Source organism: Jaculus jaculus, chromosome 11 (assembly GCF_020740685.1).
Source record: "Jaculus jaculus isolate mJacJac1 chromosome 11, mJacJac1.mat.Y.cur, whole genome shotgun sequence".
Classification (NCBI taxonomy): domain Eukaryota; kingdom Metazoa; phylum Chordata; class Mammalia; order Rodentia; family Dipodidae; genus Jaculus; species Jaculus jaculus.
The window spans coordinates 57,899,037-57,913,272 of record NC_059112.1 but is presented as its reverse complement, the minus strand read 5'-3'; the positions used below and the strand labels follow the sequence as shown (position 1 = coordinate 57,913,272).

General features: G+C 42.5%; 1 protein-coding gene across 1 annotated transcript in view; it reads right to left on the bottom strand.

Moving 5' to 3' along the window:
* Fam193a (family with sequence similarity 193 member A) overlaps positions 1–14,236 on the bottom strand; it is a 191,013-nt gene that overhangs the window by 93,516 nt on the left and 83,261 nt on the right. The window contains exon 2 of the mRNA XM_045130323.1: positions 12,661–12,903. Within this exon, the coding sequence (XP_044986258.1) occupies positions 12,661–12,885 (225 nt within the window). The 5' untranslated portion in view covers positions 12,886–12,903. The remainder of the gene's footprint in view (positions 1–12,660; positions 12,904–14,236) is intronic.

The window sequence follows — 14,236 nt, the reverse complement described above, 5'->3', positions numbered from 1 at the left end:
TAGTGGTTAAAAGCCTCAGGCAGATATACAAAGTGCATGCATCTGAAGTTTGTCGTGGAGTGGCAAGAGGCCCTGATGCCCACCCTGACTCTGCTTGCAAATCAATATATATATTTTTTAAACTGGTAGCTGTGTGTGGCAGTGCATGTCTGCAATCCCAGCATTTCAGGAGGCTGAGGCAGAAGCATTGTGAGTTTGAGGCCAGCCTGGAGTATATATAGTGAGAATGTGTTTCAACAAAAGGAAAAACAAGTAGAGATGGCTTAGCGGTTAAGGCCTTTGCCTGCGAAGCCAACAGACCCACCCAGGTTCAATTCCCCAGGACCCACGTAAGCCAGATAGATGCACAAGCAACACATGCATCTGGAGTTCATGTGCAGTGGCTAGAGGCCCTAGTGTGCCCATTCTCTCTCTGTCTCTCGTCTCCCTATCTCTCTCTCTGCTTACAAATAATATTTTTTTAAAAAGAAAAAAATTAGAATTTGTATGCTTCTACAAACAATTGTTATGTGATGAATGGATAAGTTACACACTGGGAAAAAATACCTGTGAAACATATCAAGAAGATCTGCTTAGCTTGGCAAATCAATGTTTTACAAATGACCAAAGTTAGACAACTCCTAGGGATGGAAAACCAATGGATCTTAATATACCAGTGGAGAGAACAGCCACTGACAGTAGTTTCAAATTCCACTGCAACTAACCATTAAGGAACTATCACTTCTTGTGTTCTGGTGAAGCATAAGCGTTAAAAACATTTAATTTAAATGTTAATAAAAATTGAGAAAAAAACATTTAATTTAATTTAATTATAAGCATTTGTTTTCAGGGACTACGTAGATATAAAGCACCTTCTGTGCAAGTTCAAATTCCCGGAACCCGCGTAAGGCTATAGTCACTGTAGTGTGAATGTGTATAATACCGGTGCTCATACAGTAAGATGTGAGTTGGAGACAGGAGGATCCTCAGAAGCTCACAGGCCAGCTAGCACGGTGAATGCAGCTATGAATAGTAGGAGAATCTGTCTCAAGCAAGGTAGAAGGCAAGGGTGAACACTCAAGATTGTCTTTTCACCTACACATTCATGATATGGTACTTCTACACCTGCATTCATATACACAAACAAACACAAATCACACAAAACATTTATTAAAAATACATATTTAAGCCAGGTGTGTTGGCACACGCCTTTAATCCCAGCACTTGAGAGGCAGAGGTAGGATCACTGTGAGTTTGAGGCTACTCTGACACTACATAGTGAATTCCAGGTCAGCCTGGACTACAGGAAGACCCTACCTTGAAACTCCCAGGACCTCCTGCCACTGCAGCTCCTAGGGCTCCAGACACATGCACCACTTTGTGCATCTGGCTTTACATGGGTACTGGGAAATCAAACCCAGGTGATCAGGCTTTGCAAACAGGTACCTTTAGCTGCTGAGCCATCTTTCCAGAAACTAAATGAAAATTATTTTCATATTAATCAGAGCAACCTATCACACAATACTGAAGACAGCACATAGGTGAACCAGCTTTCTATTATCTGAACAGTAAAAGGATTTGCACAAAAATACAAAACGCTGTCTCTATATTCACTAAATTGTTGTGTTTATGAAAACAGGTTTTGTTGTTTTTTGAGTTAGGGTCTCAGTCTAGCCCAGGCTGACCTATAATTCACTATTTAGTTTCAGGAACTTATGGTGATCCTCATACCTCTGCCTCCCGAGTGCTCGGATTTAAGGTGTAGGCCACCATGCTTAGCAAAAATATTTATTTATTTTTATTTATTTATTTGAGAGAAATAAAAAGAGACGCCAGGGTCTCTGACCACTGCAAACAAACTCCAGACGCATGCACCACCATGTGCATCTGGCTTACTTAACATAGGTTCTGGGGAATTAAACCTGGATCCTTAGGCTTTGCAGGACAAGCGCCTTAACTGCTAAGCTATCTCTCCAACCCTGAAAATAGTTTTCATTTGAAAATGTATTGTTGGGCTGGAGAGATGGCTCAGTGGTAAAAGCACTTGCCTGCAAAGCCTTACAACACAGGTTCAATTCCCCAATACCCACATAAAGCCAGATGCACCAAGTGGTGCATACATCTGGAGTTCATCTGCAAAGGCTGGAGGCCCTGGCATGCCTATTCTCTCTCTCCCTCTCCTCCCCCACCCCTGCTCTCTCCCCTTGCAAATATATAAATAAAATATTTCTTAAAAAAGAAAATGTAGAGCCGGGCATGGTGGCACATGCCTTTAATCCCAGCTCTTGGGAGGCAGAGGTAGGAAGATCACCACAAGTCCGAGGCCACCCTGAGGATACACATAGTGAGTTCCAGGTCAGCCTGGACTAGAGTGAAACCCTACCTGGGGCGGGGGGTGAGGGAGTGGAGGAGAGAAAAAGAAGAAAAAAATGTAGTGTTGATCTTAATAGACAATTTGCGAATTCTGCAAATCCTCTATGCTTCAGCAATGGCTTCCATCCATTTATAGACAAAAGAAGGTGCAACTATGTGCTCCATAGCATAGTTTATGACAGTAAAATGTGGAAGCTAAAAATATATATCCAAAAAGATGAATAGTCCACAGCAATAACATAAAAACTACAGCATTTATGAACCATATTTACAGTGGATGCATACTGTATGACTACATTGATATAAAAGTTTAAAACAGCCAGGCATAAGCCAGACATAGTGGCCTATGCCTTTAATCCCAGCACTTGGGAGGTACAGGTAGGAGGATTGCTGTGAATTCAAGGCCACCCTGAGACAACACAGTTAATTCCAGAGTTAAGAACCTACCTTGAAAATCCAAAATAAAATAAAATAAAAATAAAGCAGCTGGGCGTGGTGGCATATACCTTTAATACCAGCACTTGGGAGGAAGAGGTAAGAGGATTGCCATGAGTTTGAGGTCACCCTGAGACTAGAGTGAATTCCAGATCAGCCTGAGCTACAGTGAGACCCTACCTCAAAAAAAACAAAACAAAAAGTTCAAAACATCATTTTACAAAGAGGGGGCTCAAGAGATGGCTCAGTGGTTAAAGGTGTTAGGTTTCAAAGCCTGCTGCCTGGTCTGATTTACCAGTACCCACAATAAGCCAGATGCACAAAATGGAGCAAGTGTCTGGAGCTCGTTTACAGTGCCAAGAGGCCCTGGTATACCCCTTCTCTCTTCTCTCTCTCTCTGCTTGCAAATAAAAATATTAAAAATAAACCAACCTACAATGTCTTGATTTCAATAGTCAATGGTTATAACTAACAGAAGAAAAAGATGAAAGACAGCTTGGCAAGAAGGCCCTAAGGCTCATGCAAGATGGGTGGGAAGGGCTTACAAGGGACCTGGGTGAAGGCAAGCACTTGATTTTTGACTGGTCTGATGACCAAAACAATGTCAAGTATATTAGAAATCACAGTACATAATAGGGTTAATTTCACCACTAAGAAGCAAATTTAGCTGGACACGGTAGCACACTTCTTTAATCCCAGCACTGGGGAGGCAGAAATAAAGACAGAAGGATCACTGTGAGTTCAAGGCCAGCATGGGACTAGAGAGTGAAACCCTATCTCAAAAACTAAAAACAAAAAACACCAAACTTAGTTGGGACCAAATTAAATCTACCTTTCTACTGAGCGTACAAATAAACACCTAAAACACACTACTCAAAGAGGGGTTTAAAAAAAAAAAAGGAAGGATGCAGTGGATGGGTGTTGCAAGAAGCTAAATAGCACACAGTGCTGGAGAGATGGTTTGGCAGGTAAGGCACTTGACTGCAAAGCCAAAGGCACAGGACCTATATAAGCCAGCTGCACAAGATGCCACATGCATCTGGAGTTCATTTGCAGCAGCTGGAGGTCCTGGAGCATCCATATTCTCCCTCCCTCTCTCTCTCTGTCTCTCTCTCTCTGACTCTTTCTTTCTCTTGCAAATAAAAATTTAATATATATGCAAAAGATTAGCATACAAGACAGACCTTCAAGAGAAAAGTATTGCTACAGAGAGCTCTGGACAATAAAAAAGCTGACGACTTAGTAACTTTAACAAGGGTCACCCAGTACAGCCTTGAAACATGTAGAACATTAATGGAAATGTTTATAAGGAACAAAGGCCAAGGATATATGCTGAGAAAGAGATTTTGAATGACCCATCCCAGAAACTGGTAGATTAATACAAAAGAAAGGAAGACTAGAGAGCCAGGCATGGTGGTGCATGCCTTTAATCCTAGCATTTAGGAGGCAGAGCTAGGCAGTTAGCTATGAGTTCAAGACCACCCAGTCAGCCTGAGCCAAAGTGAGACCCTATCTCAAAAAACAAAAACAAAAAAGTGAAGACTAGAGAAAAATGGACTGAAGTACACACACAGTTCAAGATGGGCTGGTTGACAGATATATAAAGCCCTCCATCCAAGCCCACAGAAAATACTACTTTCAGGCACACATGAGCATTCATAAAAACTTAACATAGAACATTTACCAAAACTTACAACTAGAAAGAAGTTCAGCTTATAAATAAAGAATTCCTGTCACACAGACCATCTGTAATAGCATCACATTAAGTCATTACAGCTGGAAAGAAGCAAGCAGTGATGGTTTGCTAATGCCCAGGAGGATGGCTAGAGATAATAACTGCACATTTTGAAAGCTGGAAGAAGGATGTAGAAAGTTTTCACTAGAAAAAAAAAAATGGTAAATGTTTGAAGAGATATAAATGTTTAGCCTGACTTAATTACATAACGAATCCATATATCTATTGATCTATTTCAAGGGACAGGCATGGAGTATTTTTAATATGTTAGTTAAAAAATAAGCCAGGCATGGTGGTGCACACCTTTAATTCCAGCACTTGGGAGGCAGAGGTAGGAGGATTGCTGTGACTTCAAGGCCAGTCTGGACTAGAGCAGGACCCTACCTAGAAAAACCAAAGAGGAAAAAAGAAAGAAAAATTTATGGGGCTGGGGCTATGACTCAGCAGTTAAAGGCACTTGCTTGCAAAGCCTAAACCCTGGGTTCAATTCCTAAGCCACTCATGTAAGTTGGACACAGGCTGACACATGCACAAATAAATAAACATTAAAATTTAAAAATAAAGGGAGGGCTGTTAAAGGTGCTTGCAAACAAACCTGCCAGCCCATGTTTGATTCCTCTCTACTCATGCAACTCCAGATGCAAAAGTAGCACATGCATCTAGAGTTCGTTTGCAAAAGAAAGAGGACTTGTTGTGCTTATTCTTTCTCTCTCCCTCTCTGCTTGCAAATAAATAAATTAGGTAATAAATAAATGTAGAAGTAGGCACAGGCTACCTGTAATCCCAACACTTCAGAGACTGAAACACTTGGGAGGTTGAGGCAGGATCATTACACATTTAATGCTACACAGGAAGGCTGTCTCCAAAATAAAAAAAAATACATATATGTAAACATACATACATTTATAAGAAGTCAAAATAATTAAAGGCAATGAAGAGAATTATATTGAAGCTTTCTAAATAATTCATGGGTAAAACAGAAGTAATGAAAATTTGATTATTTTTAAAATTGAGTCATTAAAACTAACATTTCAAAACCTACAATAATTAGGAGTTTCTAGCAATACTGAAGCAAAATAATGAAAAATGATGGGTAAATTGCAAAACAGAAAGGCAGAAGAGTAACCATGAAGCAAGAAGAAAAGTCTGTATTAATGGGAATAGCAGAGGATGGTAGGATGAAGGCCCAGTAGCTCCCTGCAGACATCCTGTCAGACATCATTCAGAAAAAGCATAGAAAAAGAAGGCACCCCAACTCCTATGTGCACTCTATACGGCTGTGGCACCAATATTTCTTACTAAAGAACAAGACACTGGGTAACAATCTCACCTCACAGCTGTTACTTGAGACACTGTGGTGTTTTGCCATCACCACCTTTCAATGAATGACACAAACTAGAACACTTTGGAAGAAGAAACATGCCAGTAGTAGAGACCTGTACAAGTGAAGGGAATGAAGAGGCAAACTATGAAGGAAACTCACTTTACATGGTTCTATCTCTTGTCCCTAAAATTTTTGCTATTAATGTGTAGCAGAATATTAACTAAGCAAACATATAGCATAAATGAAATAAATGGCCAGTGAAACAGAATGAAAGAAATGACACATTAAAATTTAAAAGCTGCAGGCTAAGGAGATAGCTTAGAAAAGGTGCTTGCCTGTGAAGCCTAAGAACTCTTGTTCTCATCCTCCAGGTCCCATGTGATGCTAGCATGCAATGCCACACATATCCACAAGGGGGCGCATGCGTCTGGAGTTAGTTCACAGGGCTTAAAGACCCTGGCACGCCCATTCTTTCTCTCTCTGCCTCCTTCTGTCTCTCTCAAAAAGTAAAAATAACAGCTGCCTTTTGAAAAAAGATAAAACAAGACTTCTTAAACTCTTTTTTTGTTTGTTTGTTTGTTTGTTTGTTTGTTTGTTTTTCGAGGGTCTCACTCTAGCCCAGGCTGACCTGGAATTCACTATGGAGTCTCAGGGTGGCTTCAAACTCAAGGCAATCCTCCTCCTCCTACCTCTGCCTCCACCTCTGGAGTGCTGGGATTAAAGGCATGCACCACCACTCCTGCCTTCTCATGGTCAGGATCTCTTTATCCTCTCCTCTTTCCTTCTCTTTATCAAATGAAACCTCTCTAAACCTTAAAAAAGGAAATTAAAAAATCATTATCTACAGATAAGAATTAAAAACAGACCCCTATAGAATGTAATTTAGCCAAACTAACTTAAAGACCTTCTTTACTTAAAAAAAAAAAAAAATTAAACCCAAAGTTACACCTGGAGACACATATGGCTATAATAAAAGAACGAAGTGGGGCTGGAGAGATGTCTTAGCAGGTAAGGAGCTTGCAAATAAATCCTGAAGACTCAGGTTCACTTCTCCAGTATCCACATAAGCCAGATGCACAAGGTAGCACATGTGTCTGGAGTTCATTTGCAGTGGCTGGAGGCCCTGGTGTGCCCACTTTCTCTCCCTCTCTCTCAAGTAAATTAATTTTTTTCCTTTTTTTAAAAAAATATTTATTTATTTATTTATTTGAGAGTGACAGACACAGAGAGAAAGACAGATAGAGGAAGAGAGAGAGAATGGGCGCGCCAGGGCTTCCAGCCATTGCAAACGAACTCCAGATGCATGCGCCCCCTTGTGCATCTGGCTAACGTGGGACCTGGAGAACTGAGCCTCGAACTGGGGTCCTTAGGCTTCACAGGCAAGCGCTTAACCGCTAAGCCATCTCTCCAGCCCTTTTTTCCTTTTTTTAAAGAACTAAGGAAGCAAGGCATAGTGACACACACCTTTAATCCCAGCACTCAGTAGGCAGAGGTTGGAAGATCGTTGTTGAGTTCTAGGCCACCCTGACACTACACAGTGAATTCCAGGTCAGCCTGAGCTACAGGGAGACCCTACATCCAAAAAAGAAAAAAGAAGCCGGGCGTGGTGGCGCACGCCTTTAATCCCAGCACTCGGGAGGCAGAGGTAGGAGGATCGCCGAGAGTTCAAGGCCACCCTGAGACTACAGAGTTAATTCCAGGTCAGCCTGGACCAGAGTGAGACCCTACCTCGAAAAACCAAAAAAACAAACAAACAAAAAAGAAAAAAGAACTAAGGGAGCTGGGATGGCACTTGCCTGCAAAGCCTAAGGACTGAAGTTCAATTCCCAGGGCCCACCTAAGCCAGATGTACAAGGTAGCACATGCATCTGGAGTTTGCAGCAGCTGGAGGCCCTGATGCACCCATACTCGCTCGCACTCTCTCTCGCTCTCAAAAAAAAAAAAAAAAAAAAAGAGCCAGGCATGGTGACACATGCCTTTGATCCCAGCACTTGGGAGACAGAGGTAGGAAGACCGCTGTGAGTTCAAGGCCACCCTGAGACGACATAGTAAATTCCAGGTCAGCCTGATCTAGAGTGAGACCCTACTTCAAAACAACTCCCCAAAAAATATTAAGGGAGCTGGAGCAATAGCTTAGTGGTTAAGGCATTTGCCTGCAAAGCCAGAGTACCTCAGTTCAATTCCCCAGGACAGGCGGCGCATGCACCTGGAGTTCGTATGCAGTGACTGGTGGCCCTGACACTCTTATTCATACACTTTCTCTCTCTCTCTTTCTGTCTGCCACTCTCTCTCAAATAAAAAATAATAATTAAAAAAAAAAAAGAACTAAGGATACACAGTCAGGTAGGTGAGCCACACAAAGATCTGAAATAGGGTTGGTGGGCTGGAGAGATGGTTTAGTAGTTAATGCACTTGCCTGCAAAGCCTAAGGATCTAGATTCAACTCCCCAGAACCTACTTAACCCAGATGTACATGGTGGCGCATGTGGTCTAGAGTTCATTTACAGTTGCTAGAGGCCCTGGTGTGTCTGCTCTCTCTCTTCCTCTCCCCCTCTCTCTATAGTAAATACATACATACATACATGAAAAAAATAAAGATGAGAGAGTTGGCTTAGCAGTTACAGCACTTGCCTGCAAAGCCAAAGGACCCAGGTTCAATTCCAGGTCAGCCTGGGCTAGAGTGAGACCCTACCTCGGAGGGGGAAAAAAAAAAAAAAGAGCTGGAGAGGTGGCTTAGTGGTTAAGGCGCACCTGTTTGCAAAGCCAAAGAACCCAGGTTTGGTTCCCCAGGACCACATAAGCCAGATGCACAAGGTGGCACATATGTCTGGAGTTTATTTGCAGCGGCCAAAGGCCCTAGCATGCCCATTCTCTACTCTAACTATAATAAATTTTAAAAAATAAAAATAAATAAAATATTTAAAAGAAAACAAAATGTTAAAAAATACACTTGCTTTATTAAAGAAAAAAAGATTTGGGAGGTTGGAGAGGTAGCTTGGCGGTTAAGGCACTTGCCTACGAAGCCTAAGGACCCAGATTCGACTCCCCAAAACCCATATAAGCCAAATGCCCATGGTGGTACATGTGTCTGGAGTTCATCTACAGTGGCAGGAAGCCCTGGAGTGCCCAATCTCTCTCTCTGTAATAAATGAATAAAAATCAAAATTTTTAAAAGATTTTAAATGAGGCATGTAGAACAGTGAGGCAAGGAGCAACTCTAGATCTATCTACTAGATCGGCTATGACTTCCTCTCAAAGGGCAGAAGACTGTGAGAGAACAGTGCTCTCAGAGCTCTTACCCTAATAACAAAGCAGGCCAAGCCACCTATAAAATCCCAAGGTGGACCACCAAAAGTAGAAATGATGATGAACCATATGAGAGAAAAAGTGTAAGGAAAAAGGGACATACTCTCTCTTTGACCTCTGGTAGAGAAAGGAAGGCAAGCAGAGACCATAAAAGCGGGAAGAAAAGAACTGATTACAAGTAGCAAGTGTGGGTGTCTAAACCCTGAAAATGCAAGCACAAGTTTCAATTCTTTCCCAAAAGAAGTCACTGAGGCCAGGCCCAATACACTAGCTAAAGGCAGAAGAGCCTGAGAGAGACCCATCTGAGAGATTCACCATAAAAAAGGCCCACCTGAGAGGGGCCCACACTGGTTGGGCACAGAAAGTCAGAAAGTGACACAGTCAACTACCCATGGCAAGTAGGAATTAGTGAGCCCCCTCCCTGGGGCCACACAAGCACAGGCATGCAGTGTATGCCTCTAGGGATAGTGAGGTACAAGGGCTCGCTCGGCCTCCCAAGGACACAGTTACTCTCTATACACTGTCTGGCATTAACCAAATAGAACGAGAGAAGCATAAAACAAGAACAATACTTAAGGAAGAAATGGAAATGCTACTTCTACACAAACTCTCCCCAAGGACAAAACTCATTTCATAAGTGCTGAAGGACATTATATTGCATCTCTATAAGCACAGATGCAAAACCAGTGTAGCAGTATGTACATAGGATGGCCACAGACAGACTTATGCAAAATTATTCACAGTAGTTTGTTTTTCCCAAAACTAAAACAAATGTGGAACAACCCAAAGGTCCAGAACTGGTATTGGATGTCTTTAATCCCAGTACTTGGGAGGCAAAGGTGAGAGGATTGCCATGAGTGCAAGGCCAGCCTGAGACTACACAGTGAATTCCAGGCCAGCCTGGGCTAGAGTTAGAACCTACCTTAAAAAAAAAAAAAAAAAAACAGGAAGGAAGGGAGGGAGGGAGGGAAGAAGGAAGGGGGGGGGAGGAGGCAGGCAGGCAAGCAAGCAAGCAGGGCTGGAGAGATGGCTTAGTGGTTAAGACAATTGCCAGCAAAGTCAAAGGACCTGGGTTTGATTCCCCAGTACCCACGTAAAAGCCACATGCACAGGTGGTACATGCAGCTGGAGTTCATTTGCAGTGGCTAGAGGCACTGGTGTGTTCATTCTCTCTCTCTAACAAATACATAAAATATTTTTTTTTAATTTTTATTTATTTATTTGATAGTGACAGACAGAGAGAAAGAGGCAGAGAGAGAGACAGAGAGGGAGAATGGGTGTGCCAGGGCCTCCAGCCACTGCAAACGAACTCCAGACGTGTGCGCCCCCCTGTGCATCTGGCTAACGTGGGTCCTGAGGAATCAAGCCTCGAACTGGGGTCCTCAGGCTTCACAGGCAAGCGCTTAACCGCCATCTCTCCAGCCCTATTTATTTCTTTTTTAAAAATATTTTATGGGGCTGGAGAGATGGCTTAGCGGTTAAGTGCTTGCCTATTTAAGAGAAAGAGAGAGAAAAAATGGGTGCCCCAACTCCAGATGCATGTACCACTTTGTACATTTGGCTTTATGTGGGTACTGGGGAATTGAATCTGGGTGCTTAGCTAGACTTTGCAGGCAAGCATATTAACCACTGAGCCAACTCTTCAGCCACCAATCTTTCTTTACTATGTTCAATTCTTCCTTTTTGAAGTGGGAATGTTTACTCTGTGCTATTATGTATTGGGCATATTTAACTGTGTTTTGACTTTATAGGCTCACAGTAAGATACTTTTGAGTATCAAATGAGACTGGACTTTTTAACAATGTTGGGAATGGTAAAGACTATGGGGGCTTTTAATATTGGAATGAATGATTTTGCATCATGAGATGGTTATGAGTCTATGGGGGCCAGGGGTGGAATGTGGTGGATTAAATAAAATGTCCCTCCACAGATTCATGGGATATGAATACCTGGTCCCCAGCTGGTGGCAATTTGGGAGGTAGAACCTTGCTGGAGGAGGTGTGTCACTGGGAGCAGACCTTAAGGATTATAAGTCCAGCTCACTGAGTGGGTGGTTCTGTTGTCCCATCCATCTCATCCTCCCCCATGCTGAGGACCAAATCCAGGACCTTGCACTTGCTAGGTAAGCACTCATCCACTGAGCTAAAACCCCAACCCCTAACTGGGCATTTTAACAATCTGCAATGAAGAAAACTTCAGAATGACTATGTTCTTTGAACCTCTAGTGAGAGGATTACAGAGGCATTGCACTCTTATTCTGTTCATTTATTCATTGACTCATTACATTATTTCAAGTCTCTGACACCTATTATGTTACGCCAAGCATGGTTCTTGGTTAAAAATAAAATAGATAAAAACAGCTGCCTTTATGAACCCTGTGTCCAGCAAAGAAGACAGACAAAATGAGTGAAATATACAGTATGTTAGAAACAAGTGTAATGAAGAGTAAAAGTGGGGAATAGGAACTTGTGGGAAAAGGCTGAGTAGAAACTGACTTCTAGTGTGGTAAACACTGAGATGTGAGGCTAAGTTATTGAAGCTCGGCCACCAAGACTGGCACTGGAGTTGGATGCTACCTCCAAGGAGCCCCTGCCCAAGCAGTTAGCTAAATGACTAACAAAGAAGGCTAGACCTGAAAGGTGGAAAGTCATCCATATAGCAGCCAAGTGTTTCTCAAACTGACACTGAAACTAATTTGAAAACAGAAGGGCAGTACTGCTCCCTGTTACTGGACACATGGAACAAGGAATCAAGTAAAGAAATAACCCAAAAATCAGCTGCTTACAACAGAAATCAAAAGAAGGAGAAGAGCCTAGAATACGAGACCTCAACCAACTCCAAAAAACTTCTAGAACCAAACCATGTGAAAACCTTTTGGCAACAATGGTTCACTAAAACTTGGCAGGCGTTGGTGATGCACACCTTTAATCCCAGCACTTGGGAGGCAGAGGTAGAAGGATCACCAGGAGTTCAAGGCCACCCTGAGACTACATGGTGAGTTCCAGGTCAGCCTGGGCTAGAGTGAGACCCTGTCTTGAAAAACCAAAATAAATAAACCCTCAACTAGTGTCAAAGCTGAATGGCTTCAACGTCTCTATTAAACAGCTGCATAGAAACAAAGTGGAGTGGAGGAAGGCCAGGCATGAGAAGTATATCCACAAAGAATTTCAGGCAACTTACCAGACCAGGGAATTGTCTATAACTAAACACATGAAAGACTTACTAGCTTTTAAGAAATGGTATCACCAAAGAAACACTGAACCCAGACTCAAAAATACTTGATAGGTGGTCAGATGGCTGGCTGACTGGACAAGGAAGACAGATGCCCTATACCTAGAGTGAAAGTATGGACAGCAAATGCCAGGACAGACATGCCAGAGGGTTAATATGGACCAAAAGATTGTGCAGGAGGAGCATCCTGTCAGCAGACAAAAGTCCCTTCCTGTCACTGTCAGCCCACCACCCACAAGGAAGGAGTGAGGAGCCCACTGGAGCTGCAGCCACTCACCGGCTGGTCAAGGCTGCTGTGCTTCTCCTCTTTCTCCACAGTCCTCCGGCAGTCTGGGCACACCCACAGCGGCAGGTGCAGCACGCTGTTGCCCTTAGGAGCCATGGAAAGGGCCAATTTGCTCGCAGTCTTAACTCCACTCTCTAAGAATGAAGAGTCTTTCCGTTCACTTCTGCATAGAAGACAATAATCCCCAGCAGGGTAGGGTGGTGTCCTATGATTCATGCCAAAACTAAAAGGAGTCTGGAACAGAAAAAAAAAATTCTATGTTCAATACCTGAGCCAGAAAGCCAAGATTATTAAAAATTATATAATTCTAAAATAAAGTTGTATATTTATGTAGAGAAACATAAAATAGGAAATGCACAGAGGTGAGCCTTGTATTTTAGAAACTCATGATACCTGAAATACAATAGTAACACCATAATGAAAAATCTGGTAGGAAGTAGAACACTGTCAACTTGCCTTTCACCTAGACTTCTCTATTTAATCATCCAGAAGAAACTGTCAGCCCTAATTTTTAAACCATGGAAAAAGCAACCTATTTGTGTGCCCTCAAACAGGCAAGAAACTACAATGCCAGAAGCAACTGCATGTAAGGGCTTGAGAGCATCTCTGAGGCAGGCTGTCCCTGGTTTAGACTCCTGATAAATAGAGAACCTGATGGCAGCCATGCAACCCAAAACCCAACTCCCTTCCAGTTACCCAATTTCAATGGCTGCTTTTTTAAAACCATAGGGTGAACAAGCCCTGAGGAACAGGCAAGATTATCACCCTGTATTCTCTTTCCTTTGGAATATACACCTATCTGGCAACACAAAGGGTCAGAACTGAGAAAGGCCTCTAGACTTCCAAAACCACAGAGGCCATAACAGTTGCATTTCTTTCTGTGAACAGATGTTTCCATTATGAGAATTTCAAAACTCACTGACTTAACCTCTTGTAAAAAGTCATCTCTTCCCAATCACAAATAAAACAGCAACAACCATCAGAGCTCACAGGCTGCCCTGTACCATAGGAGGCATGCTGGGCTCCTCAGTTACCAGTTACCCAACTCCCTTCCAGTTACCCAATTTCAATGGCTGCTTTTTTAAAACCATAGGGTGAACAAACCCTGAGGAACAGGCAAGATTATCACCCTGTATTCTCTTTCCTTTGGAATATACACCTATCTGGCAACACAAAGGGTCAGAACTGAGAAAGGCCTCTAGACTTCCAAAACCACAGAGGCCATAACAGTTGCATTTCTTTCTGTGAACAGATGTTTCCATTATGAGAATTTCAAAACTCACTGACTTAACCTCTTGTAAAAAGTCATCTCTTCCCAATCACAAATAAAACAGCAACAACCATCAGAGCTCACAGGCTGCCCTGTACCATAGGAGGCATGCTGGGCTCCTCAGTTACCAGGGTCCAAGCCAGAAATGCTAATGTGTGAGCCAGAAATGCTGTGAAACAATGATTTAGCACCCACACACTCACCTCTTCCCCAGTAAAGCATACCGTCCCTTATCCAAAAGCACAGATCCACAAATGTTTCAGATTTCAGATTTTTATAGTTTGTAATATTTGCATA